At 36.7% G+C, this 27,082-nt stretch overlaps 1 protein-coding gene across 3 annotated transcripts in view; it reads right to left on the reverse strand.

The window, feature by feature from the left end:
- LOC102690939 (ras-GEF domain-containing family member 1C) overlaps positions 1-10,496 on the reverse strand; it is a 49,561-nt gene extending 39,065 nt beyond the window's left edge. The window contains exons 1-2 of one of the 3 annotated variants that reach the window (XM_015349612.2): positions 9,665-10,496; positions 5,654-5,802 (exon numbers count right to left, since the gene is read on the reverse strand). In XM_015349612.2, coding sequence (XP_015205098.2) covers positions 5,654-5,656 — 3 coding nt within the window. In that variant the 5' untranslated portion in view covers positions 5,657-5,802; positions 9,665-10,496. The remainder of the gene's footprint in view (positions 1-5,653; positions 5,803-9,664) is intronic. The other 2 variants (XM_015349613.2, XM_006631768.3) reach the window with 2 other exon arrangements.
- Between the last annotated feature and the right edge of the window lie 16,586 nt (positions 10,497-27,082).

Consider the following 27,082-nt stretch of genomic DNA (forward strand, 5'->3'; position numbering starts at 1 on the left):
TCCTAATTTTCAATGCATTTGCCACTTGTGTCCTCATATTTAGATGTCAGTTGTAAAGACATCTGATCAGATGCCCCTGAGAATTCATTAATCAGGTCACTTCATAGTCTTTGCTCAAAACTAAAAAGATTTTAGATTTAAAAGGTTAAGCAGACCTGCTTTTCCCATACTGACTAACCCCTAGAATTCATATCCTATCCCCTATTACCAAACAGATGATCCTCTTCTTTATCTATAATTTTAATTTACCCTCAAGCTCTTTTTATGGATAAGTTCACTAGCAATATGTTGAAAGATTACAGGAAACATTTTAGATCTATGAATAAGATCACTTATACAGTATCCTTACATACAATTGATAGAAGATCATCAAGCCCTCAAGGTCTGAACTGTACTTCTAATTCCTGTATCGTATTGTACTTGTTCATCCTGGGGCACATTGGGAGTGAAATATTTAATATATTAGCCTTATTTATTAATATATTTCCTTTTTATTACCTAAAACCTTCCTTTTAACTGAGGACTCAGCACACAACGTAATCACTCATGTATCTGCTCTTCTGAATGCTACTTTCTACACAAGCTCTGGCAGAAGCCTACTTAGCATTGATTGAAACAAAGCTGGTAGGAAAACCAAAGTACATCATAATACACTAGAGGAAGGCACAAGTCTGCAAAAGAAAACAGATCCACCAGCAGATGCACTCATATTTTATTGTCAATTAAAATGACTGCATTCACTACTGTGTCTTGACTACGGCCCCCTAGGGGAGTCCAACTCCATTAATCCCATTTTTCTTTACCATTTAACTATGCATTTAAATAGCATTATATGTTCTGTGCTCTAAATCTCAACAAGTAAAAAACAGGTGTTTAGTAATACTTTCTAAAGGGAATAAAATCATAAATAATTTTGCTTTCTCATTTTATTCTGATTGAAATGTGACGTTTTGCTTTAGGGAATGCACAAAGACAAATTAAAAATCGTACGGAGCCTGTTACAAATCACAAAAAAGGTAAAAGCTATTTTTTCTTTATTTTTATAAATGTATCTTTATTGACAAATAATTTAATGTAGTTCGAACTGCAGTATGAATGCCTGTAATATCTTTTAATGTATCTTTGAAATATTTGAGGAAAAAAACAGTCCAGAAGTTGTTGATGTTTAATATTTACAACATTACAATCTATAACTGCAATCTATTTCATATGTACATCTAAGGCATTTTTTCTTCCATTATTTTGATTGATTATAAGCATTTTTTGGTATCCGAATCAAATAAACAGATGCTGTGTACTGCATCTCTGATGCTACCAGAATATCAGTGTGGCCTCATTAGGATATAAAGTTTTTTTTACTGTGCTTTGTTATGAGATACAAAGTAAAAGCAACATTTTCACTTGATTACACATTTCGCTGGAGCTTCTACAGAAAAACTTTCCTCTGACTTACCCTTTTAGTGCTCAGTAAGGAAGCATTGGATTGACCATTTTAGGTTAATAATTAAACTGTATAAGGGCTAAAGGAATACATTTGTTTGACAGGGTAGAATCCTGTCACAGTATAGCAGCCAGTCACGGTAATATTACATAGGCATATTCTGCACAAAGGCATAAAATGTAGGCTTTTCCTTAACACTGAAGTGGAAGAAGTGCTTACAAAATTGATGGATGCAGGCAGTGTTTCCACTGGTAACTAACTGGCTGTGATTCAAATACCAGCAAGATAACATGAACATTTTTCAAATCTTTTTAAAATGAAAAAAAGAAAACCAATGCAGAACAGATCTTTTCAGTTTCCAAAATCTGTATAATTTAATTCAACTCACCAAATAAATTATTATTTTTAGCAGGTATATGAGATTTTTTCCTTGTCCATAACAAGGTCTCACTGAAATTTCACTGCAACACCTTCAAATAGTGATCACCACTCTACCTTATTTTTTGAATCCTTTTTACTTAAGCATTGATAAGCAATTTGTCTACTTTAATTTGATCAAATTTAAACTGAACTCTTTCAAATCAGTCACTTTTAATTGAAATAAATAAGCAGTAAAATGGGCCTGATCTTTTGATCTGGGAGTCCTTGGTGGGGATCAAGTACACCACAGACAAGCCTCAACAAAGACAAAATCCTAGCTCTCATGCAACAATATGTTCAGTTCCCAGTCACAGTATCAATCTAGGAGACTGAGTCTCTCTTGAAAAACAAAATAGGATCTGTATGGTTAAGTCTACAAGTCTACAATGCCATTCCTTTAAAGAGCCTGTTTGCACATATACTGGCTTATCAAAATAGGAGGCCTTGTGCAATCCCTATTAGCCTAAATTATTTTGTAAATGCAGTTATTCTTTCTATCTCATCCTTTATGACACCCCTGGTGATAGGTAAATCTATCTGGCAATCATCGTTGCAATAATGCAAATATGTTTCTACACACTCCATGATTGCTAAATTATTAAGATGTTAATACCCTGTCATGTATTTCATATTCCCCATTAATGACAGTCCTAAATACTGAATTAATTAATTCAGAAACATCATAAATATGGAATACGTCAGAGGTATTACAGTATTAGTTTTAAGTAACTGTCATCTCTCACCACTAAGATGTAAAGAGCGACACTATTAAAAATAGTTATTAAAAAAATCGAAATCTGTGCATATTATTATTTTGCATATTTATTTTTACTTTTTTCCCTTGACTTTAGAATTTCCAATACTACATTCAAGTAACATTAGCTCGACCACCACTAAGCAATGCCGTGAGTCCTGATTTCAGAGCCTAATCCAGATAATCTCAGCTCCTGATTAAAATAACTTGGTTGCTCAGTCAATATGTAGCTGTCACCACAAATTAAACCTGAATCATTTCCACTTGACTTTGCTAAGGTTTTAAGTCCTTCCGAAGGGATCACTGTCACTCAAAAAAGCTCAAATGATTCTGTACATAGCTAAGAAGCATTTATACATACACAATTTATGTAAAATGTCTTTAGAATACTCAGGATTGAAAGGTGCTATATAAGAATAATTTTTTTCCAAAATTGTGCAAAACCTGGATACATTTATAGACCAAAATAACTTTAAGTGACATATACAAAAAGCTGTCAGATGCTGTAACTCTGCTTTTTCTACAACAGAAATCTGAAAATGGCAGGCTCCAAAGTAAAGACTGAGATAACTTGAGGAATAAAGTAATCTAGAAAGATTTTGGCAAGTGCAATGAGTCACAGACTTCATTCAGTTGATGCCTTAAAAAGGACATGCAACCAAATACTAACGTTTACACTCTGAGATTTCATTAAAGTGGATGTCTCCCCATTTTATACTCACTTGGTATCACTGGATTGAACAGACTATATATTATTGTTCCATTATGATCAAGTGTTTGCATAGAAGTAACAAAAAATAAAACACTATTATACATATCATTCATATTAATCTCATGATCACAATTTGACAGAAAATGATTAAGGTTTTTTTTGTCATCTTACTGTACTCTACATTCTTATAAAGACTGAAACTGTTCAGATTCAACTACAGTAAAGTTGAATAACAACACTAACTACACTTGAGCATAAACCAGCCCAACTATAAACCTCAAATCCAACTGTGCTATAATGTTGCATATTTTTATTTTCTTATCTTTTCATATTTTTTTGCAAGCAACTAATCAGTGATACACCATGTTTCACACCTGCCAGACGGGTTAAGTCTCCATTATTTCTGTATGACTAAAACATGTTCAAAACCACACATAAAACAGCCCTAATCAACAGTATGTTTGAATCTTAAATGCAATACTGCTTCTTAAACACTTTCACCGCACTGTAATTCAGGTGCAACATTGGAGACGATGAAGTTGTTCTGTGACAACATCCTCAATAAAAGTCAATACAAAAAGACTTAATTTCTGTTACTTTGAAAATCTGTCTACATCAGATCACACATAGCAATATAGAACTTATTTATTAATTATTCCACATACTTTTATTATGGTCACATATTGTATAATGTCCTATAATAGAGATATGTATTACAAAGTCATTCTTAACATGACTTTGTTCAAGACTGATTAACAGTGTATATCTTTTACAGTATACATTATATCCCTGTCTTTTTTTACTTACTGTACCATGACAATAGTGATTATATTACTTATAATACATCTAAAATTCAACCCATAAATTGATGTGCTTTGTAAAGTGATAGTACATGGTGTTAAGAATGATGTACACAATCCAAACATTATACTCATTCTAATTAACATTTGGTATATCTTTAGAAGAGTGTATAGTTTAATTGATATATATATAGATTATTTTTATAAACTGATAAAACTCCATTATAGATTGACAGAGATAGATATTCATGAAGTGAAAGAACATTCAGCACAATTTCCCATTAGCCAGTAACAGCTAGTCTCCAGATGCACCAAAAATCTGAGCGTAGGAACCACAAGGCTGGCATTGAATATAGTATCAGTTATTAGGATCACCTGAACATGTTCCAGCATATTGATAGGATAATGAATATTAAACATTAGCTCATTACAGACAGGCTCCACTCCAGTTTTATACAGTAGCAGCCTTGGAGTCATAGCTGGCTATGTGTCAGTCTATAAAGTCCAGTCTACAAGCACTAGTTGCAACTAGAGGCATGTGCAACCATATGTGTTGCATAAAAACAGTTTCAAAAGCCTTGAGTATAAACCTTTCAAACTTAGAAATCAGCACCTACAATAGCACCACAAAAAATACACAAATACCCATCAGGACGTTTCTAACACTTTGTTAGAAAAAAATACTGCACAAGATATTGTGAGTTTATAAGACGTAGAGATAGTAAACATTGGGTTAAATAGAGCTCACAACCTTGTTTCCACAGAGGCTTGTATAGTATATGCATTATATTAAAACTAAATTTCCCTTTTCCTAAGTTTTCTTATTTTGCCTTTATTTTCTTATCTGATTTGAGTAACAGAAACAAACACAGAGGTAGTGAACCAAAGACTGAAACATTATCCTTTTACAACTTTCAGCACAAGAACACTGCCTTTCTCTCTGCTTCTTTCAAATGTCTCAAGTAACAACTGTGAGGCTATAAAGCTGTCATTTAAAGCAATGGGGGAAACTGGTTTACTTCAATCCAAAAATGAAATGTTATTAAAACCATTTACAGCCATTTTAGAAAAAAAAACAGTAAAACGTTTAAGTCATTCAAACAACAAAGGACTAGAAATCTATAATACATGTAATTCACAGTTTCCTCAAATAAAAAAAAGTATTTTTTTCTTCCATAGAAGTGTAGTTCTTAATGTATCTATATTTTATCATCTCTTGTTGGGCTTACGAGACCAGATGGTGCTCTTTCCTCAAGGGAAAAAAAACTCTTAATTAGTAGACTAACTTGTTGAGAAACCATAGAATTTTCAATGATTCATATCTTTCAAGACCAGGGTATGTTTTGTTAAAAGGGGTGCCTGAAAACTACTTACACTATTGTAGAATCACATGTAAAACGAGGCAGATCAAAGTCATTTCCATACTATTCAAAAATTTTATGTAATGTACTAAATATTTATTCATTTTAAATCAGCAAAATAAATCATACATGTTTTTAAAAACAACACAGTCAGGCAATAATTACCATTGCTGCCTCTGTGTGTTGGGTTCAATTCTGGACTTGTGGTGCTATGCAGTATATCTGGTGTTTGTTCTCCATGTGTCTGCTGGGTTTCCTCTGCTCGACCCAGTTTCCTCCACAGTCCGAACACATACAGGTAGGTTGCAAACAACCTTCAAGCATTAGGAAGAATGAATTAGACACAGGGCACCAAAGCTTAATTTCATACACATCTACAGATCATGTCGGACACTGTGATCTTGACAACACTTCCTACAAGAGGTATGTGGACAACCTCCAAGTTTATCTGCCTCTCCAGAAAACCTCCTGGAACAAAACTGTATTTAAAGTGAGCCATAATGTGATCTATTATGATGACAGATCATATTACTTTTTCTGATGTTATCAAGCAAGCATATTGCATATTGCAGAAATTAGGTCTAAAAGCTCTCAAGAAGAAGAATGAACAATGTGACTGGAAAGGCCAAATTTAAATGTAAATATCACATCCATTTGTATCTAAATATCAGTAATGAGAGGTGTACAAAGACGAAAGCACTTGCCCTATTTCCAAGCAATGGGACAATCTGTTAACTTCATCTGTTAACAGAAGCTGGGCATGTTCGCAAAATACTGCTGTGAACATATATCAAGGTAAAATTGCAACCATGGCATTTTATTAACAATTAATCTGAGGCTATATTTATAAAGCCTCTTTCACCTCAACGGATTGCTGTATTGTAAGCAGTATTTTTTTTAATCCTCTAATAGTTTAGCAAACTCTAGTGCGAGACTAGAGCATTCCAGATCTAATTATTTTGTCCATTTTTGAATTGCAAGAAATCTATCTGGGGTATAATCTGAAATCTATCTGGATTCCCCTTTTAATAACTTATTCCTTTTTCATAGGCATGTCTCATAAAAACAAGAATAGGAGCCAATCTCCTGCCCTGTAAACTACATCTGTACCTCTTGTAGAAACCCAGGTAGAATTGATTGTTTTAATCAGTAATACAATGAGTCTTTGTGAAGTACACTGTTAAAGTAGAGGAAAATAAATAGAAATATACAGGCCCCCGAATAAAGTGACAAGCTGTCTGATTAAAAAAAAGCTTTACTATTTTCTATTTATTTATGGTCCGTTACAGTGTAGTAAACAATATTGCAAGACTATTTACATAAATAATTTTGGTTATAGAAAAACATGATTAAAAATAATGCTTATGTACATACTGTAGGACACATACTATAAGTGAAAAGAATGTACAAAATTATCAATTAGAGTAAATATCTAGAACAGAGAGTGCTCCATATTCCACCAGAGAGGAAGTTAGTCAGTGTTTTCTATTCCTGGGTATAGCAGGCTGCTGAATGTCTGACAGCTCTAGAACAGTAATGCCATGTTTACTACTCATTCTTAAGAAATATTTCAGGACATTGAGAGAGGCTGAGACGTTATTTTTTCCTCTTGTAGGCTTGCATCTGAACATCTTTTGTCAGGGAAAGTTTTACTTTGTAGAAAATCAAGATGTGTATCTTGTTTACCCAACAAAATATGGTTAGGTTTGAATTGCTTTTGGCCCTAACAAAATACATTCAACGGTCATAATTTTTAATACAACGGCCATAAAAAGTATCACTGTAATGTGAATACTCCAGATTTTACAGCCAATTGTTGTTCATAGTGCAGTTACTCTTTCTACTGCAGAAAAACCCTTCTCAAAATTGGGAGTCCATCAGCTGAATACTAATATTTACATCCAGGCTGAAAATGCATAACATGCACTGCACTATGCACTTCTGAATGAAACATGAAACAGTTGCAAAAAATGTACAACATTTCAACGCAAATATTAAATTACTCGACCATTTCAAGAAGTTCACTATCCAAAGATTCTTAAGTGCCAATGAAATTGCTATAGTCATATATTAAAAGAAACCCAACATAATCTAATTACTCTCTTCACCAGACCCTTATGAAAGGGAGGACTGATCCACCTGATGCCATTGGGCTAATAAACAATCTAAAATACTAATTAGTGTTGTGGCTTGAGGGCTTGGGGAGAGGAAGCTTTTAAAGCTTTTAAAGAGTTCAGAATTGTAGTGGCAGCTTATGCAGAGGAATTAGTAGTGTAAAGAGCTGAGGAACATGCTTAGAATAAATTTTCAGTAAGCCATTAAGAATGACTGTGGTGCAGCTACAAGCAACCCCCTTCCCCCGTGGGATCCCCGGGCCCTCATCCTAATTAATGACAAAAGGACATTATGCCATTTTTCTGTGACCTTGCGTGCCATGGAATGTCACTTAAACTATGGCTGCAATGGATTAAGTGTTACCCAGCAAGATGGGGAAAATACACTAGCGGCTTGTCAACAGGGTAGCTACTGACTGAGAAAATACTATCGTCAATCCTAGTGGCCTTTGACCTGCATTGCCATGGTGACCCTTTTAAATGGCTCCCCCACCCCCACCCACCTCTGTCTAGATTTTGATTTGAAAAATACCTCATCATTAACGGTATTAGTGACAGTAATATTAATTAGCCCGTTCATGATGATCACTTTCTATTTCCATAAAAGACCAGAGCATATTTCTTATTTTGTGGTTTACTATGCAAGATAAATTGCATAACAACTTGTAAACATATAAAGTAAAAACTGATGCATCCTTTTTGCTTACTTAAATAATCTAAATGTGACTCATTAATCAGCAACTAATTATCTATCTCAACATACGATTTTGTGATTATTTTAATAATATATAAAAACATGTTGCCTTATTAATTATTGTATGGATCCATGTTTTTCGTAGCGCACTGAGCTTTACCAGTCTACTAAGCAAAAATTATCGACTCAGTTACACAAAACGCTTTATTGTAGCATTTTTCTGGGTCCTATTTTTATCTTATCGCGTCACCGACATTGTACTGCAAACCAAGCAAAGAGCTAAATCAAAAAGCTTTTTCTTTATGTATAGATCGACGGTTGCTAATTATACAGTGTTAAGAAAATCGTATTCTGAAATTTCAGTCATGATTAGACTGAGAATGGTGAAATAACATGAAGTTAGTCATCACAGAGAGCTTTTGAGAGATTTGGTTACACCTCTCCCGGTGTCTTTGCTAACGGCTGTCAACAGACAATTGACTCACAGAGGAAAATATGTCGTGTGCTTAATAAGAAATGCTTTAAATAACAGTATTAATTTAATATATTTTATATAGTTATTAATATCTATGATATTACTGTTAAGATGCCTGAATTCAATGCGCATTTCCTACACACAACTTTTGTGTCCAGATAAATCACGCTGCAGAAGACACCAGCCCCTTTTGAAATGTGTATATATACGTACATTGCATTAACTTTACAAAACCCAAGTACAATAAATGGTAAATTAATGTATAAGAAACAATGTAACTATAGATCTTCAATCTTATTTGCGCACGACCCCCTATACAGAAGCAAATTATGCAATAAAATATGTATCTTACGACATAATACTACTTAAACACCACACGTATAGAATTTTAGGTTTGTTTAAATAATTTGGTTGTTTAGATTGGGGAGAGCTGTTTCAGATCGAAACCAGATTACTGTTGTCATTACAAAATTATGATGGTGCTAAAGTGTTTAATTTTGGCCTTAGTCACACTTACCTGTAGATCGAAATAGGTTAGTGCTTCAAATCACACTACAACAGTAACAAGAAAATACAGCCTTCCTGAACCTTAATATACAGAAGCGACAAGAGTCGCATCGTGTCTGATAAAGGCATCACGCCAGGACAACTGGGCATTTTTATCAGCTCAGTGGAAAATAAATAAATAATAAACCAAAATCACACTAACACATTAGCACGATGCCGTACACACGTTCCAACAAACACATTGGCTAAAATAAATCAATTAAACCGACTTTGTATCATCTCCGTGCACCAGAAGGTGCGCTTCACTTAAAAATAAGAGAATTTAAGGAGCAGAGTTTTTGCATTCCAAGGCACTTCGGATTAGCCATCAGTAGCTCTTTACTCACCAGTGCTACACACACATAGTTCCTGTGTTTCTGCTTCCTGCTAAATGATCTGTTTATAATATTGGCATGAATGTAAATAATCCATAAATAAAGATGTTAGATTAAAAAAAATAAAAATACCCCGTTTAAAATGGATCTTGATAAGACTTTCAATGCCAGTATCCACAAGAAAAGGAAAGTGTATTGTCTTGTACTGCTGATATGATTTGTAAAAACAGGGATCCGATTAAACGCCTTGGTTTAAAATACAAATTCCCAATCCATATGCTGAGTCCTCCTGATTGAAGTGGTCCTCAAGAGTACATTCCCAAACAAATCATTCGGATACTCTCCTCTTACTCGTGGAACGGTGTTTTATTTAGTTAATCCACCACAAAAACGGATTTAAATTTGTTTAAATAAGAACTGGCACAGAATCGCAGGCTGCTAGCGAGCACACCTCTTAAAGAAGCTAAGAGCACTGAAGCGGAGCAGTAAAGCAGGATACTACTGAGATGGGAGGGTTTGAAAATAAACCAGCTCCCACAGTCGGCAGCATCATGTGTCCTTAAAGAAAAAAAATCGAGAAAAACACTCATCACGTCGGTGAGGTGCCAGAAGGACAAACCAACATCCTTTTAACCGCGAGCAGTAGGCTCTCTACAGAGATTAGCTAAATGCTATATGCGTTTGAGAACCAGGTGCATCTTATTTTTTCCTCCTCTAGCTCGTACACAGACTAGCAACTGGACTCTGCTGTAGTTCCTCAAGGGTGTGTATAGTCTGCAATACTCCCCCCTTCTCTTTCAACCGGGCAGTGCTAAATGCGAAAATTCAAATGAGCATATGGCTGGGAAGCAAAATATCTACACCACTACAACACAGATCACAGGGCAGATATAGAAAATGGATAATTTGGGAAAGGCGCATAAAAAAGGAGAAAAAATCCCGCCTTCCGGGTTCAACCCCCAAAGCTGGATGGACTAAGCGTCTTTGTAGATATTATTCATTACTGGCATCTAAAAAGTTATTACTATACTCGAGCTCGTAAAGGCAGAGAAAAGTGAAGATCTCATAAGACGACTTATTTTTAAAGGAAGATCTGCATAGATTGCATATTGGTGTCGTTTTTATTGCTTTAAGAAAGTAACATTCACTTCGAAGGTTAAAACGGGAAACATGAATACGGCAACACTGTACTAACCGTAGCACACATTGCTATTTAACAGGTAAATTACCTGTTGCTTAATAGGGTTACTCCTACTGTGTCTTTCTTTTAAGGGAATTTTCCCATAAGGATGGGAATGGTCCCGTAAACTGAATTATTAACAAGCAGCTTGTCGCTTGTTTAAAAATATATGTAGTCATTAAATTCATACTTAGGAAATATCTAACAAGATAAACATAAAAAATGGTAAATGTATTGTATAGTGATATTGTCGAGCAGTTTCATCCAAACTTTCTGTTGTACAAAGTGAGTTCCGAAGGCTAAATATTCAGCATTTTGTAAGGAAATGTAAAGGAAGCACCGAAGGGATAGAAGCTACTATGCAGGTATTTTAACAGGCCTCTCGACGGTAGAAATTGCTTATAAATGTGTTCACGATGGCAGTTTAATACGTTTATACAACATACTAAAACCCCAGAAATAACAACGACAAATATTATGATCATATTCAGATATTTCTGCCAAAAAATCATTTTCTACGTTCTATTTACAATATTGAGCTAAAATGTAACCACCAGAACAGCTACAGAATATGAACTATTTTGTTGTCAAACCCCAGAAGAAATGAATTTACGTATACGTTTAAGCCTAGTTTGAATTGCAAGTTATGCCTTTTTTACTTTTAAGCGCTTATTTGGAAAGTTTTATCATTTTCAATGCGTATCCAGTTCCAAAATATGTTTATATTGTTTGCACCCAAGATCAACTTTTTAAGTAGATTATTCATCTAAAAAAATCACCCACGCTTCACTTTCAACCGATTCTTTGTAATCAGAGTGGAACAGCAGTCTTAAAAACGGTGGGTTTGCATCAGAACGGGGTCAAAAGGGGGCGCTATTTCCTCTAAGACCGGCACTGCAGTAACAAAGAGATACAGGTAATTTGGGAGGTGTAGTTTGCTAACCTTTTCAGAACTAAAAATTAAAAAAGATATCCTTTGTTCAAACTCTCTTTCTATGACGTGAAGTGTATATGATTCTAATTAATTATTCAGATTAAAACTTAAAATACCTAAACATTTACTCAAAACCCTCCTTTTCAGAAAAGCCTTTACTTAACTGCTTCCATTCTTCACCCCTCTGCTCTTCTTAATACCATCTTCCACGGTCTCCTCAATTGTTATTGTTGTATTGTTGTAATTATAATTGTGTCCTGTCTTGTGAAATTTTCTTATTTATTGTTGTAGTCTTCTTATTTATTGTTATTGTCATCCTGTAAAGCGCTTTGAGAAGCCACCTTTAAAGGCGCTATATAAAATAAAGTTTATTATTATTATTATTATTTACCATCTATTTCAATTTTAAAAGAAAAAGTTTATTCAGTATGTTGTACGTAAGAGTTTCAAATACTGTAATTAAAAATGAATTTAGGATGTACTGAACAAAAGTCCCTCCGCAGCAGTTAATTAAATTAAATGTTGATTTTTTTTTCTGGAGAATCTTGTCTGAAAAATAGTTTCTAATTGTTGTGATACTGTCATGATCATAATCCCTCCTCTTAAGGGCGCTCTGGCTCTTTCACATTTTGCAGACTCCGTGCACCTGCCCTCAGTCCTGCCTCTCTTTATATTAGCCAGGTGCTCTCACCACTCTGGGCTCTGCATTGGAAGATGGATGCCGAAGGCCCGGCTACCATCAAGTCGCCCTACGTCCGCGGCTATCGGTGTCCTGACCCTGCTGAGTGCTCAGTGCGCCTGGCCTCATCATCCTGTTTTTATTTCCCTGTCCCTGTACCGGATCCCATTTCAGTTTTTAACTTTGTCTTGTTTTCGTCGCGGATGGATCAACCGGATTAGGACCTTGGACTTCGCCCTGGACGTCCCCCTGGACTCCGCTGGACTTGTTTGCCGTGGCCACTCCCCCCAAGCACCAATTCACTGTTGTCACGCCCCTCTGTTTGTCAACCTGCCCTGATGCTCGTCATCTCCTGTTGTCCTTTTTCACTCCCTTCCGGATTATACCATCTGCATAGGGTCGAGAACTACGCTCCGTTACACAGTACTGTTATCAGACCTATATGAATGCAGATTAATACTGACAACAAATTTAATTTTACATTTAATCCAGATCTTTAGAGAGCCGCAGCATGGCCTTCCACAAAATACTGCATCTATTGCTCTGTGCAGAGTTACATTTGACCTTGGGCCAGTCAATGCTGGTGAAGTGATAAATCCATCTGCCAAAAAAACACTTTCATTTTGCCAGATATCCATGTAATCTAGGAGATAATATAATATATGTATTATATTATATTAATATGTAATATAGGCTTAATCAAGAGTGCTATAATACTATCTGTCTCTAATATGTAAAAACACTTGTCACGGTTTCTCATGATTTTCATGGCATTGGTGTATTGGATTAATGTTAGTAGAAAAAGCTGGGTATGGCAAGACATTGTTTTCTTCAGGTCATGCCATTGTAATCTTAACAGTGTGTGGTCTTGCTGGAAAACAACATTTCTAGACTGGCTTGCAGGTACAGAAAACTGTTGAGTCAATAATTTTGTTACTGACTAGATAGGCTACCCTCCTATTGGATATAGGAATTCCTTCCTACAGTATATTATCCCACTTTCACTGACCTACTTAAACAATACAACATGTGGAAAACATTTTCATACATATTCTATCACCTCTGTTAAGGGCAAAAGGCATTCATGAATAAAATCTTCTAGCCTTATTCGCCTTCACCTCAGGTATTCTGTGGTACACAGAATTTTTCAAATGTGTTTCTTACCCTGAATATCCTCTAGACATGCAAACCATTTACACACAGATGGTGAGATACAGTCAAGTTGTTGATAAGAGCATTATTTCATCCTGGAATTTCTCATTCTCTGGACATTGCAGTCTGAAAATTGCATACTTGGATTGCACAGATGGATGAAGTGGATGTTTGGACCTAGGTTGATGTGGTAATTGTCTGCCTTTCAGTCTTCTAACCTGTACCTACAGAATGTTTTTTTCTGTTGGTTGTTAAAACAAAAATGCCATTCTCTTCAATCATGTCAATTACATCCAGGTATCTTTATTACTTTCTGCCACTTTTTATTATTTTCTCTTTTCTAGGACATGTTCGTAACTCTAATATTTTTGTTTAATTTAAATTAATTTTGTTTTAAATTACAATTTATGTAGATTCTTAATCAATTTCGCAGTTCTAATTTACCCATAATACTAGCACTGAACAGTTATTTATGAAATCTGATGTCCTGAACCTAGACTGCCATTTTCCAGAGGAAAAATACTTCTTAAAGGAAACCAAGAAACCTACGTGCTATTTAAAATATAGATAAAATTATATGTGCATAATGAATGATTGACCTGAAATCTGAGACTGTGGTAATTTTGTGTCCAGACACATTATATGAGATTTTTCACACAAAAGAAATTATAATAAACAATATCCTAAACCAGGGGTGCTCAACCTTTTTTAATGTAAGATCTACTATTTCATTTTCAGTCCAGTGCGATCTACTAGTGTGAATTTGAAGCTCTGATATAGGAAATACTGTGGGCACATCAGTACGATAACGATAACCTTAAAAGACAGCAAATAAAAGCAAGTGATTCATGTTATAGTGAACAAGTAAAAGGAATATCCTACCTTAATGTGAGCATTGGCACTGAGAAGTTTACTTGAAAACACTTATAATTTTTTTAACCTGTTGACACTGCTGATCATGTCGATGACACTTTTATTTTGTCCCTGCAGCTGAACATTCAGCTCACATAGCAGTTCAGTCAAATCTGTGAGGAACTCCAGAAGCCACTGGTCATCCTCTAATTGGGCATATTCACCACGTTTAGATGACTTGAGAAATTCTTTGATTTCAGGCAACAGCTGTCTGAACCTCTCCAAAAATGTTTTGTTTTTTAAATTTTCAAACAGCAAGTCAGCAGCCTCAGCAAACGCTTTTTTAAATTGTTTCTCGATAATGGGAAGGTTACTTAATGTCAAGACACCCACTTATCCTGCCAACTTTCTCTGACTAAATGGGTTAAGCAAATGACATCTAAAAGCATTTAGTGCATAGTGACCCATTTATATGAGAAGAAAGCCCTTTATTAAAATAATCAAAGCAGGAAAAAAGAGGTATTGATATCCCCCAAAACAGGTTCCTAAAATCCAGTTTTTCTGGATAAACACTTATTTATTTACTAACTACATTGATTTTTACTGTACTGAAAGCAAAAAATCTATATGTTGAATTTTAACTCTACAGAAAGGGATTTGCTTGTTTTAAAAATTTAGTAACTGGTTATTTTCAAATACAATGGCTTTCCACCACCAAACAAAAGCACAAAGAACATGAAGAATAAATTACCGAAATCTTGATTACCTTAATATTATGCATTTGTTTATTTATTTGTGCAATGATTATACTCAAAATGTCTGTATAATCAAGACAGGCACCTGAGGCAACATATCAGATATTGTGAATTGTATATATGGGAAACAAAAATCAGATTGTTCCATATCAGCATATTTTTTTCTGATATTCATCCTTGAACAGAAATAGATGGGTATCAAACTTGAAAGTTTTTCTTTAGGATATAGATGGAGTTTTTGTATGTTCTCCCTATGTTCATGTGGGTTTCCTACAGGTGCTCTGGTTTCCACCCATAGTCCAAAGACATGCTAGCATTTTAATTGGCTTCTGGGAAAATTGGCCCTTGTGTTAGTGTGTTTGTGTACCCTGTGATGGATTGGTCTCCTGTACAGGGGTTATTTTATCTTGTGTCTGTTGCTTGCCATGTTAGGCTCCAGCATTGAACGTGACCCATTACCAGATAAAGCATTTTAAAATATTGATGGATAGAATTCTTAACCTTGTATATACAAGTAAAGATCACAATCACTTTTTACCAACTGGTTTCACTAAAGATCAAAGTAGTCATGAAAGCAGTGATTTAGAAAAAGAAAATCTCTTGCCATACAGTAAGTACTCTAAGTTTATAAAAACATTGAAGTCTGAAGAATGGTATTCTGTGATGGTGTAGAGGTGGGTTAGAAGTACTTTTGTGGGCTGATTGATGTGTTATTCTATGCCCTTCAGATTGGGTCTGCAGTAAGGTGCAGATTGATTTCCAATGCATCAAAATGCTGGGGATTAATGACATACTTTCACAGCTTTTATGTAATTAAAGCTTCAGGTACAGTATTGATTAACCATTACAGCATCATGGTTTCAAAGATATAACTCTTTTGAATTTATTGTAATCTAAATTTACACAATGATACAATTAGTTTTTACATTCAGTTTTGAGTTTAAATGTTTAGTTTCTTCTTCTGGACTTGGAGTTGTTTTCTTTTTTTGTGTATGAAACATTAAATCAACTTGAAGCAATAACAACAACAACAAGAAACCCATAGACAGTCTCCATGACCCTTGTCTAAAACCTTTGATTGCAAACACAAACTCAACTGAATTATAATACAGGCTTACATTCACACAAAGAACAGCTGCCAAATCATCTTTGATTTTTATGTAATTCAAATGGATTTGTATTTGTAGATTTTTGTTGTGTGTGGTAAGATTATATATAAATATATTACATAAATTAGATGGATGTGTGGTTTAGCAAGCAAAGAAAATCTAAGGGGAATGGATGTTTAAGATGATCGATCTTTATTGTTTTATTTATTGTGCCAGCTTGATTCAAATGTCATAGCCACATTTCTTTCAATAAACAAGCCTACTCAGATCAGAGAGGATATGAGCATGATGAGAAGACAATAGAAGAGCAACAGATGTCTGCTGATATGTCTTGATCCCAATGTCTTGTGCACAAGCTTGAACAAGAATGGAGATAATGTTCCTTTAGAGTATTATGTTTTTAATTAAGAACAAAGATCAGCTTTGTGTTTCTCATTCTCTTCTCTCATTACCATAGGCATTAGGCAGGAATCCTATTGTTAAAGGTTCCTGTTGTTCACTCAAAAGAAACCATCTTTATGCACTGTTACCCTACCTCTCCCTCTTCACTAGTGGGAATAACCTGGAATTTTTTCATTATTAGTTAGGAAGACAGGAAGTGGTTCATATCTACTCCTGCAATGACACATTTAACAGCTGTATTTAGCAGTAAACACCGCTTTTATCTGCCTTCAAAGGGCTTGAGCAGTAGTGACATGTCATCAAAATACTTCCTTGAAAGAGCTCTGCAAACCTAACTTGAATTTTCATTGCTTCTTTTATATGTGAGGTGCATTTTTAGCAGTGAGGATAAGAATGACTGTCTTTTACCTCTCAATGTGCTGTGTTCTGAACAGTTGGAATCTGGCATCAGACATAAATTGAATAGCAAAAAATTCCATACGTTGGTTTAGGCAAATCACAGCCTGAAGCCAGTGAAAAATGTTATAAAAATGATCAACTACACCTCAGCAATAGCAAGTGTGAGCCTGGTCAGTACCTGGATGGGAGACCTCCTGGGAAAAACTAAGGTTGCTGCTGGAAGAAGTGTTAGTGGGGCCAGCAGGGGGCGCTCACCCTGCGGTCCATGTGGGTCCTAATGCCCCAGTATAGTGATGGGGACACTATACCGTAAACAGGTGCCGTCCTTCGAATGAGACGTAAAGCCGAGGTCGTGAATCTCTGTGGTCATTAAAAATCCCAGACGTTTCTCGAAAAGAGTAGGGGTGTAACCCTGGCATCCTGGCCAAATTTCCCATTGGCCCTAACCAATCATGGCCTCCTAATAACCCCCCTCTATGAATTGGCTTTATTACTCTGCTCTCCTCCCCACTGATAGCTGGTGTGTGGTGAGCGTTCTGGCGCACTATGGCTGCCGTTGCATCATCCAGGTGGATGCTGCACACTGGTGGTGGAGGGGAGTCCCCATTACCTGTAAAGCGCTTTGAGTGGAGTGTCCAGAAAAGCGCTATATAAGTGTAAGCAATTATTATTATTATTATTATTATTATTATTATTATTATTATTATTTTTGTTTGCTGCTGTATGAAACAGAGCCAAGTTTCCAGTTTTCTACCTCTTCCTTACTTATTAATTTGCCTGAGAAGTTGCAGTCCAGAATATAAATTATAATATTATAAGTTCATTACCTTTTTTAGAAAAGCTTAGAACACCAAATCAAATGGTACACCAGCCGAACTGAAGTAGACAGGTGATACATGAAGGCACATTATTTACTTGCCTTGTATTGTTAGAAACTTTTAGAGAGTACCTTACAATTTTCTTGATCTTTAGAAATACTTGAATAGATCTGAATAGAAATACTTGAATATAATCCTTACATTATAGCCTGCTGCAACCATGGCTGCTGGTGCTGCTATACATGCCATTGTGTGTCTCTATGCTGGCCCACCAGGTAGATACATCTGTTCTGACCAAACTATCCTATTCTCCTCCCCACATGTCCGGACGGTGCCCAGGACAGGTAGCATCTGATTTGGATGCTGCATCACTGCCATGGATTGAAGAGGGACATCGTGAATATCGTTTAGGAGGATTTTGCTGGTCTACAAAGATTTGCACAGAGTACTGAAATATAGAAGACATGATGGATGGATGGACTAATTCATTTATTTCCTTTTTTTAACTTATATAATGTTAGCATGCCCAAAGGGGTTGGCCAGCCAGTTGACCTTGGACCCCTAGAGGTTTTTTTTCTCCTTACTAAGGAGTTTGTGGTTCCTCTCCTCTGTTGTCTTCTGGTCTTTTCTGTTTTGTATTCACAACATGTATGGTCACTTGCATTGTTAAGCACCTTGGGGCAACCTTGTTGTGAAAGGCACTATATAAAAATAAATTGAATTGAATTGAATTGAATCTGTATGAGCAACCTAGGTTTGTTCTGTGCAGTATGTCTGATCCTGGCAGCTGGCCTCTTTATTGTTTTTATGCACTATGCAGACCCTTGAAAAGAAAGAAGAGTTACTGTAAAGGGATATTTTCCTCACTACTAAGTTCTTTCATACACAAAGAGCCCCTTGAATGCACTGAGAAATAAATACTTCCTGTAATCCATGAACAAAAGATGTCAGTTTTTTTATTTACTGTAAAAATGCAGGAGGCAACTGAAAAAGGCCTTTTCTTCTGATTCTGGGATTCCCTTAATTTCCTATGAAAGGCCCCAATGAATAGATTTATACATGTAGTACTGTGTGGCTTTGTGTTCCAACCTTTTTATTCATTCTAAAAGGATGACAAAATCTAAGGATTCTTGTGCAGGCTGATGACTCACTTGCACAATACCAATATTATAGCATAAACAGTTGACAGCGGTCTGCTATATATAGAAGTTTGATCTTCAATTGCTTGATCTACTGTCTTTTATACACTACAATATTTGAATGCAGAAATACCACTGGGAAACAAAAATATATTATTTGATTTGAAGAAGACCGGGTGAGGTGTATATCCAGAAAAATGTTAACAAATGCATTAAAAAAGAACATTCTCTAGTGTGTGCATGTGTGTTTAATGCCCTCATAAACTGCATTGTAAAACCTAGTAAGTCATAGAAATATTATTTCATCCCATTGCATATTGATGACTGTTTATGTTTTCTTGTTATCTGAATTTTTCTCTTCTTTGTCATCTCACACAATCTGTGAAATGTTTCATTGTGTAATTGTTACTGTGAACAGAAAATAAAACTGATATGTATATTTGATATTTATTTGCTGATATGTCACCTGCAAGGCTACGATGTGTTTCTAAGCTGTTTAGTGAAGTATTTTAAGTCTCATAATAATTGTCCACAAAATCCAGCTTTCACCACATCAATGTTTCAGTTATAGTGTTGTAATGTTGCCATACCCAAAATGTAAATGTAGTGGCTCTCTGAAGGCACCAGTTCAGTAGGGTTTGGGCATTTACTGGGACAATTATTAATTGTAACAGTAAATCACAAAATTAATTTTTTGATGGCTTTAGAATCCAACCATGCGACATAACTCAAACAACGCACACACACAGGTACTAATACACGTGGATACATTTATTAATACATAGAATATGCAAATTAACCTAACAGATCTTATCGAGAGGATTCTCAGAATACAAAAGGTATATATTCAGTCAGTTACAAAGTGTTACACATATCAAGAGGACATACGTTCAGTATATCATTCATTAAGACCGTTTCATAAATGAACTTGGTTATAACTCCTACATTAGATACTCGAAACAAGTACATAACTCTTAGGAATTAAATTGATATCAACTGGTTGGGATAACAATTGAATTCTCGAGCTGTAATGCATTGAAGTTGAATACTCATCCAATCTTTGGGGATTCAGATCTCCTGCGGGCACAAAGAAACAGTTGCAGGCTTGTTGCTGTCCAATCCGCGCTCTCTGGCTCGGTGCCAGACTGTGCTGTGCGGCTTGCGACGGTGCGCTGCTGATGCTCACTGACCGGCTAGTTAGTGTTGGCTTTAACTAGCAAAGTTTGCGCACAGGAGAAAAGATGACTGTGGGTCCCAGCAAGTCAGGAAGAGGACCGGTTCGTTCCTGATGAAGAGCTAGTTCTGAATAGTGATTCAGCTGTCCACAGTTCTGACCTGTTCACGAGGCCTGCTGCTGGTGCTAACCTTGGGTGGATCCTCTGGTTACTCTCTGGCAACCTCCGCTCTAGACTCTTAGAACAAAGGAAAGTTCTGGCACTCGGACACACTGGCCGTTCCGTGGTTGTCCGGGCTGAGTCTCAGGATGGTCAGGAGGCGCGCTGCGAGAATGTCCTGCCCTTGGGAGCCTTCTGCTCCTGGGCCGTCCTGCCCTGGAATTCTCCTTTGAATTCCCTTTAGAAAAGTCTCAGAATTCTCCTGAATCTTACTGAATCTCTCAGGCTTTCTGTGTTGCCTGTTTTTACCTGGAGGAACTTCAGCTTGTTGATTGGCTGAAAGTTCCATGGGCATCAGAGTCCCACGTGGGTTACTCGGCCCTACCAGTCCCTGATTGGTTGATCAAGGTGAGATATGAGTCACTTACTCCTGACTCTTAGGAATGCAGTCCAGATGTCCATCTGGCACTCCCTAGACAGATAGGTGCCAATGGATGACCATTGATCATGATAGCCAGGCTTAGCTAAGTGCATCCCCCTTTGGGAGCTGTCCTAGGAAACCTTATCAAAGGAACCTTAAATCAGCCTGCATGAATAGTTTCTCTGTGGCTGCACCACAGAGATGAACAGAGAAATGAGTCCTCATTTGGGAAGGCTCAGAACACTTAATTCTTTCTTATTAATAAGCCTCTCCGCTACAGTGTATTAAATCTAAATATCTTTGTCATGAAAAATAAAGAATTTAATTTGTTGGATTCAAGTAATCCATTATCAGAAAACAGTTTATTCCTGTTACGTTTTTTGAACGGTAACATTTGATCCAAATACAATTGATTCTCTGAGACTTAGAAGTTTGATACATACATAAGAGGTAAAGAAGAAAATAAATAGCTTTGGTGCTCTGCCACAAAAAAAGCAGAATGGGGAAAATCACAAAGTGAAGAATTGCTGGCCCCAGTTTATTGAGATGGTCTTTCCAATTTGACTTTTGGAACTTTTCCAGTGTTTGTAGCAAATAATGCAGTCTTACTGCCACATTCATCTGGGTTTGCTTTGTGATAAGTTGTTCCTGGATGACTTTTTCGACTGTATGCTTGTATTTTAAAAAAATCATTTTCAAATTCTTTTTGTTTTGGATCTTCAATAGCAAATCCAAATTGAAAAATACAGTCAAAAATGTCATATTTTTCTAGCTACAGTATTTCCTCTGTTTCAAACCCCAAAGACCTAACCAAATTTATTATATATATTTACAGCCTCTGCAGCTTCTTTTAAGGTTAAATTATCAAGGTAATCAAGAGATCATCTGCAGTGATTGTATTATTCTGTAGTGAAATTGTTGTTTGGCCTTTTCTGTTTCACAAGTGGTGCTCAATTTCTGCTCTTCCTTTCAACCAAAAGAAGCGCTCTCCTGCATGTACAAAAATTCTGTGATTTATTAAGTGACCCATTTCCTGAATTTCTATAATAGGATGATGATACAACAGTTGTTCAGATTCCCTGTAGTCCACACACAAATGAAATCAACTATTTTCTTCCTAACATGGATGACCTTTGATGAATATGAAGTGCTTGATTTCTGTATCTATTGTCTGCTGAGTAGGTCAGGAATGTAGTTCTTAATGTCCCAGTACCAAGGCTGAGAAATTGTATTGTAAGTCTGTTTCACCAAATATTTGGTTTAAGCTCAATGACAAGAGTCCCAGGTGTTCTAAGAGCTTTCCATGTTCTCTCATTATTGTCTGAAGTTGTCTGCTGCTCTGTTGGGATGTATCTGAGATCTTCTGTAGTGTCCCACAAATCTTCAGACTTCTCAGTGCACAACCACCTTTTAATTGCAGAGGATAATGTTGCACCATTATCAACATGATGACATTGTAGCTTGTTCCTTAAGTATTGGAATAATTTTCATCAAATGCACACTTTGTTCCTTTGTAACTTGTGCTATATAGATTGATGTAATTTCCTCTCCTATTTTCAATTGTCATTTTCAATAACAAGATGGATTTAGACTGTTCTGCCAAACTGACAAGCTGGATTAGCTGCTTTTTGACTTCCAACCCATGAGGCCATTAAGCATCCTCTGGCTGAACACCATTATCTTATACCACTTTACATCCCTGTGTAGGCTGCAAAGGAACATGCTTTCCATGCTGGAAATAAAAGAGACACCATGTTTCAGCTGTTCTATTTTCTTTAGCCTTCATTGGAATGTTGTATTTTCTTCAGCCTTATTTAGCTGACGCAGCTGCCTACTTGAACTACATTTATAAAGTCCTTTGCTCTAAATAAAAAAGTGCTTGCATGAAAAAAACAGAAATGGAAGATGTTTAATATGCTCAATAGTTCTTAACACCCAAAGAAGGCTCCACAGCTGAAATGTTGTATCTCTTTTCTTTTCAGCATGGAATAAACCTTTACTTGTTCCTTTGTAACATTAATGCACCTACTCCCATTCAACACTGTACTTAATGTTTTTTTCCCACTGTCTCTACCATCTTCACTTGTTTCTCAGAAAAAATGCTCCTGTGAGTATACTAACTTATACAATTTGCTTCAGCTTGTGCAGTTTCTGACATCTCCCTTTTTCTGCAACAACCTATTGCCCAATGGTCACTACTGCTGCACTTTAAGTAGTAATCATACTTATCAGAAGGATTTGACTGCTCCCAATCAGAACAGCATCCCAGGATAGATTCTTGGGGTTTACCCTGTATGACTAGAAGCAGTTGACCTGTTTCTCTTACTGTTTCCTAAAGGATCTCAAAGCACTTTAGATATAGCAGGAGCCTGCTCCATCCACCATCAAAGTTCAGCACATAGCTGGGAAAGCACAGAATGCACATTATACACCTGTGGCCTCACTGAACAGCAGTTCTGGTCGAGAAGTAAGGAATTACTACAACAGCTGAATTGATGTAGTACATTAGGGAGGACAGTTTGGAATTTTGTAAAGAGACTTTTTTAGAATATGCTCTTCTACCGTTTAGGAGGAGATACCGAATCCCCTATATAAAGAATAAGAGAGCATTTACTTCATTTATACCTAAAAGCATTCAATTGTTGAACAATGAAAAGACTGAGTGATAGGTAGTGATCTTATTATTATTGTTGTTGTTTTAGATACTTTATGAGCTAATTATCTGTTTTTAAACTTATGGTACTGGATAGGATGTACAGTAGTATCATATTTTTGTCATGGTATTGTATTGTTGCTGTATTGTATTATTGTCATACATTATCATATATGGTATGAGCTCTTAGGAAAATAAAGGTTAATTCAATTTAATTAGTTTTGTACATAATAAAGCTGCATAAGGAATCCCACAATTGTAACCAATTTCATTCTGTTAAAATTTCAAGAAAAAATGTTGAAACTTTACCAGCTAGCTTTTTGAAGGTTATAAAATATTAAACCCAGCCATATAAAGAAAACACATATTTTGGCCTCTCTCCCAGAGTTATAGACTGATCATCCTATATTTGATACACAACAAAACAAATTGTTTCTTTCAGGCCCTCTTTACAAAGACTGCTGACACATTAAGCACTTACAGAAAGTGGGGTCATCACATGGACTCCAGTGATAGGTCTCACAGCATACATTTCCATTGCTTTACCCTTCACTTTGCTGGAATTTACACTTGCTGGACTGCACAATAAACCCAAGTCAGGGCTGCAGAATACCTATGTAACTAAATCAGAAGGAGGTGGGGGGCAATTTCTGGGTGAATGGATATCTGGTATAGTCTGCATAATTTGCACAATTGTAAAAAGTGATAATAAACAACCCCCATGGTCTACCATAACACTAGTATGACAGACGTCTACAGTATGTCCATCAAGGGCAAGCATCCACATACCCCATCCTATACAAAGGGTTAGTGAACCTACATGACAGTAAATAATTTACTTTTTCATTTTTATCCCCCAAATTCTTTATGCATATTTAACAACAGTACTAAGGCAGTAGTTCTGTTACTGAAAACAGTCATAGAAAAAACAATCACTTTGAGAAAATTACAGCTCTACACTGTACCCAGTTTTGTAACAATTCAGTTCCATTAACGTCACTGAGGCTGTGACTTAGGATAAGCTCTGACTATGAATGTGGTTTGAGTTGAATTACCTAACAACTGTTAGTCTGTGACCATTCACTCCACCAGGTGCTAAATAGCTGATAACATAGAATGATGCCTGCAAAAATTGCTATAATTCTATACTGCATTTCATACATTCTGAAATGGCATCAATAAGGCAATTGTCATCTTCTAAATAGAAATGTACTGGACCCGCAGTGGAATCCAGAGGTCTCTAAATACTGGATGTGTCTATTTTGTGGGGAATTAACACATAGATTCTCTCCCTGGCCTTTAGAATTTGTATAACCTTTAACATTCAGCACAGGATAATGTGACCTCCATTGCAGCCAAATATTTCTGCATTTCAATTTTCCACATTTTATTTTAATTCTACTTAATTCCAAGATTGAAAGACACCTGATCCCCTACTTCCCAGACTCTCTGCAGTCACTCAGTGGTAACCTACTTCAGACATATTTTTTTCTAATATTTTCTATCAGAATGAAAACTATTGTGTCAAATTTTGCTTTTTTACCCAGATATGATCCCTTTTTATCAATGCCAGTTATATTACTGAAAGGTCATTATACAGATTCATATCTCTTTCCTTTAGAAATGAAGAACATTTTAAAAAAAAAGGAGGTACAAACCTTCTTTACCCTCCATCATAATGGGGATGTACGATCTGTTGTCAACGAGATGGAGGAGCTAGCGGTGCTGACGAAGAGCCAGTGGGAATATCGTGAGTCCTCTATTATGTGCTTCACAGAGACTTGGTTGAATGAACTGGTTCCCGACGCTAACGCTACAATAGAGGGTTTTCAGATAGTGCGTGCGGATCGGAAAATCAAGGAGAGCAGTAAAAAGAGAGGAGGAGGGCTAGCAGTGTTTGTGAGTAACAGATGGTGTAACTGTAATCATATAACTGTAAAAGAACAGCTCTGCACCCCGGACATTGAGCTACTAGTAGTTAACCTGCGGCCATATTACCTACCCAGGGTGTTCTCGCACGTTACTGTTGTGTTGCTGTATGTCCCACCCTCTGCCGACGCAGCCTCAGCGTGTGACGTCATACACACTGTTACAGCCGGACTACAGACTCGTCACCCACAAACCATGTTCTTGATAACTGGCGATTTTAATCATGTTTCGCTCTCCTCTACCCTGACTACTTTTAGTCAGTTTGTTAAATGCCCTACTAGAGATAACAAGACTTTGGACTTGCTGTTTGCTAATGTCAAGAATGCCTGCAGCTCCACATCACTCCCCCCCCTTGGCAGATCTAACCACAACCTTGTTCACCTCCTATCTCTGTAGAAGCCTCTTGTACTACAGCAACCTGTAACCACCAGGACAGTGAAGAGATGGTCAGCTGAGGCTAATGATGCACTGATGGACTGTTTTGAAACAACGGACTGGGAGATACTCTGTGAGCCTTATAGAGATGACATTGATGGTCTTACCTACTGCATCAGTGACTACATAAACTTCTGTGTTGACAGTGCAGTTCCCACCAGGAAAGTGAACTTGAACTTGAACTTTATTGCCATATGTAACCGGTACTGGTACAATGGAATTCTTACTTACAGAAAGTCTCTCGATTATAAAACAAGTGTAAAAAACAAAACAAAGTGCAAACAGTGCATCAAGACAATGTACAAACAAACAATAGACAATGTGCAAGTAAACATGCAGACAGTTTGAATGTAAACAATACAGACGTGTAAATAATGACTGGAGACGTACAATTAATAAATTACAATGAGGTAGATGGTGATGGTGTAGGTGTGGTCCGAGGGGGATGGCTAAATGTGTTCGCCAGTCTCACTGCTTGTGGATAGAAGCTATTGAAGAATCTAGTGGTAAGTGTCCATATGCTCTTATATCTCTTGCCTGAGGGCAGTGGGGTGAAGAGCTCATGCCCTGGGTGGTGACTGTCCTCTGTGATGGCCAGAATTCTACCACGGCAGCGGTCCTCATAGAGCTGTTTAATCTCGGTGAGACCGCAGCCGATGATCTTCTGGGCCATATTGACCATTCTCTGCAGTGCCTTTCTTTCTCGCGAAGAGGTGTTGCCATACAACACGGTGATCCCGTTGGTGAGGACGCTCTCGATAGTGCAGCAGTAGAAGTTCACCAACACATGTATTGGCATCCCCCATCGCTTGAGGCACCTCAAGAAATAAAGGCGCTGCTAAACCTTCTTCATGATAGAGTCAGTGTTCACAGTCCAGGTTAGATCTTTAGAGATGTGAATTCCCTAAAGCTGGTGACTGTTTCCACTTCCGTTCCATCAATACTGAGTGGGCTGTGAGTGTGTGGCCTGTGTCTCCGAAAGTCCACTATTAGCTCTTTCGTTTTCTTTATGTTCAAGTCCAGGTTATTGCTATGACACCACCTAAGCAGCTGTACAACTTCATCCCTGTAAGTGGACTCGTCATCATCACTGATCAGTCCTATTATAGTGGTGTCATCGGCAAACTTGATGATGCGGTTATTGCTGTGTCTTGCTGTGCAGTCGTGAGTAAATAGGGAGTACAACCTTGGACTCAGACAGCAGCCTTGTGGGGTTCCAGTGCTCAGGGTGAGTGGTGT

Source organism: Lepisosteus oculatus, chromosome 11, assembly GCF_040954835.1.
Source record: "Lepisosteus oculatus isolate fLepOcu1 chromosome 11, fLepOcu1.hap2, whole genome shotgun sequence".
Classification (NCBI taxonomy): Eukaryota; Metazoa; Chordata; class Actinopteri; order Semionotiformes; family Lepisosteidae; genus Lepisosteus; species Lepisosteus oculatus.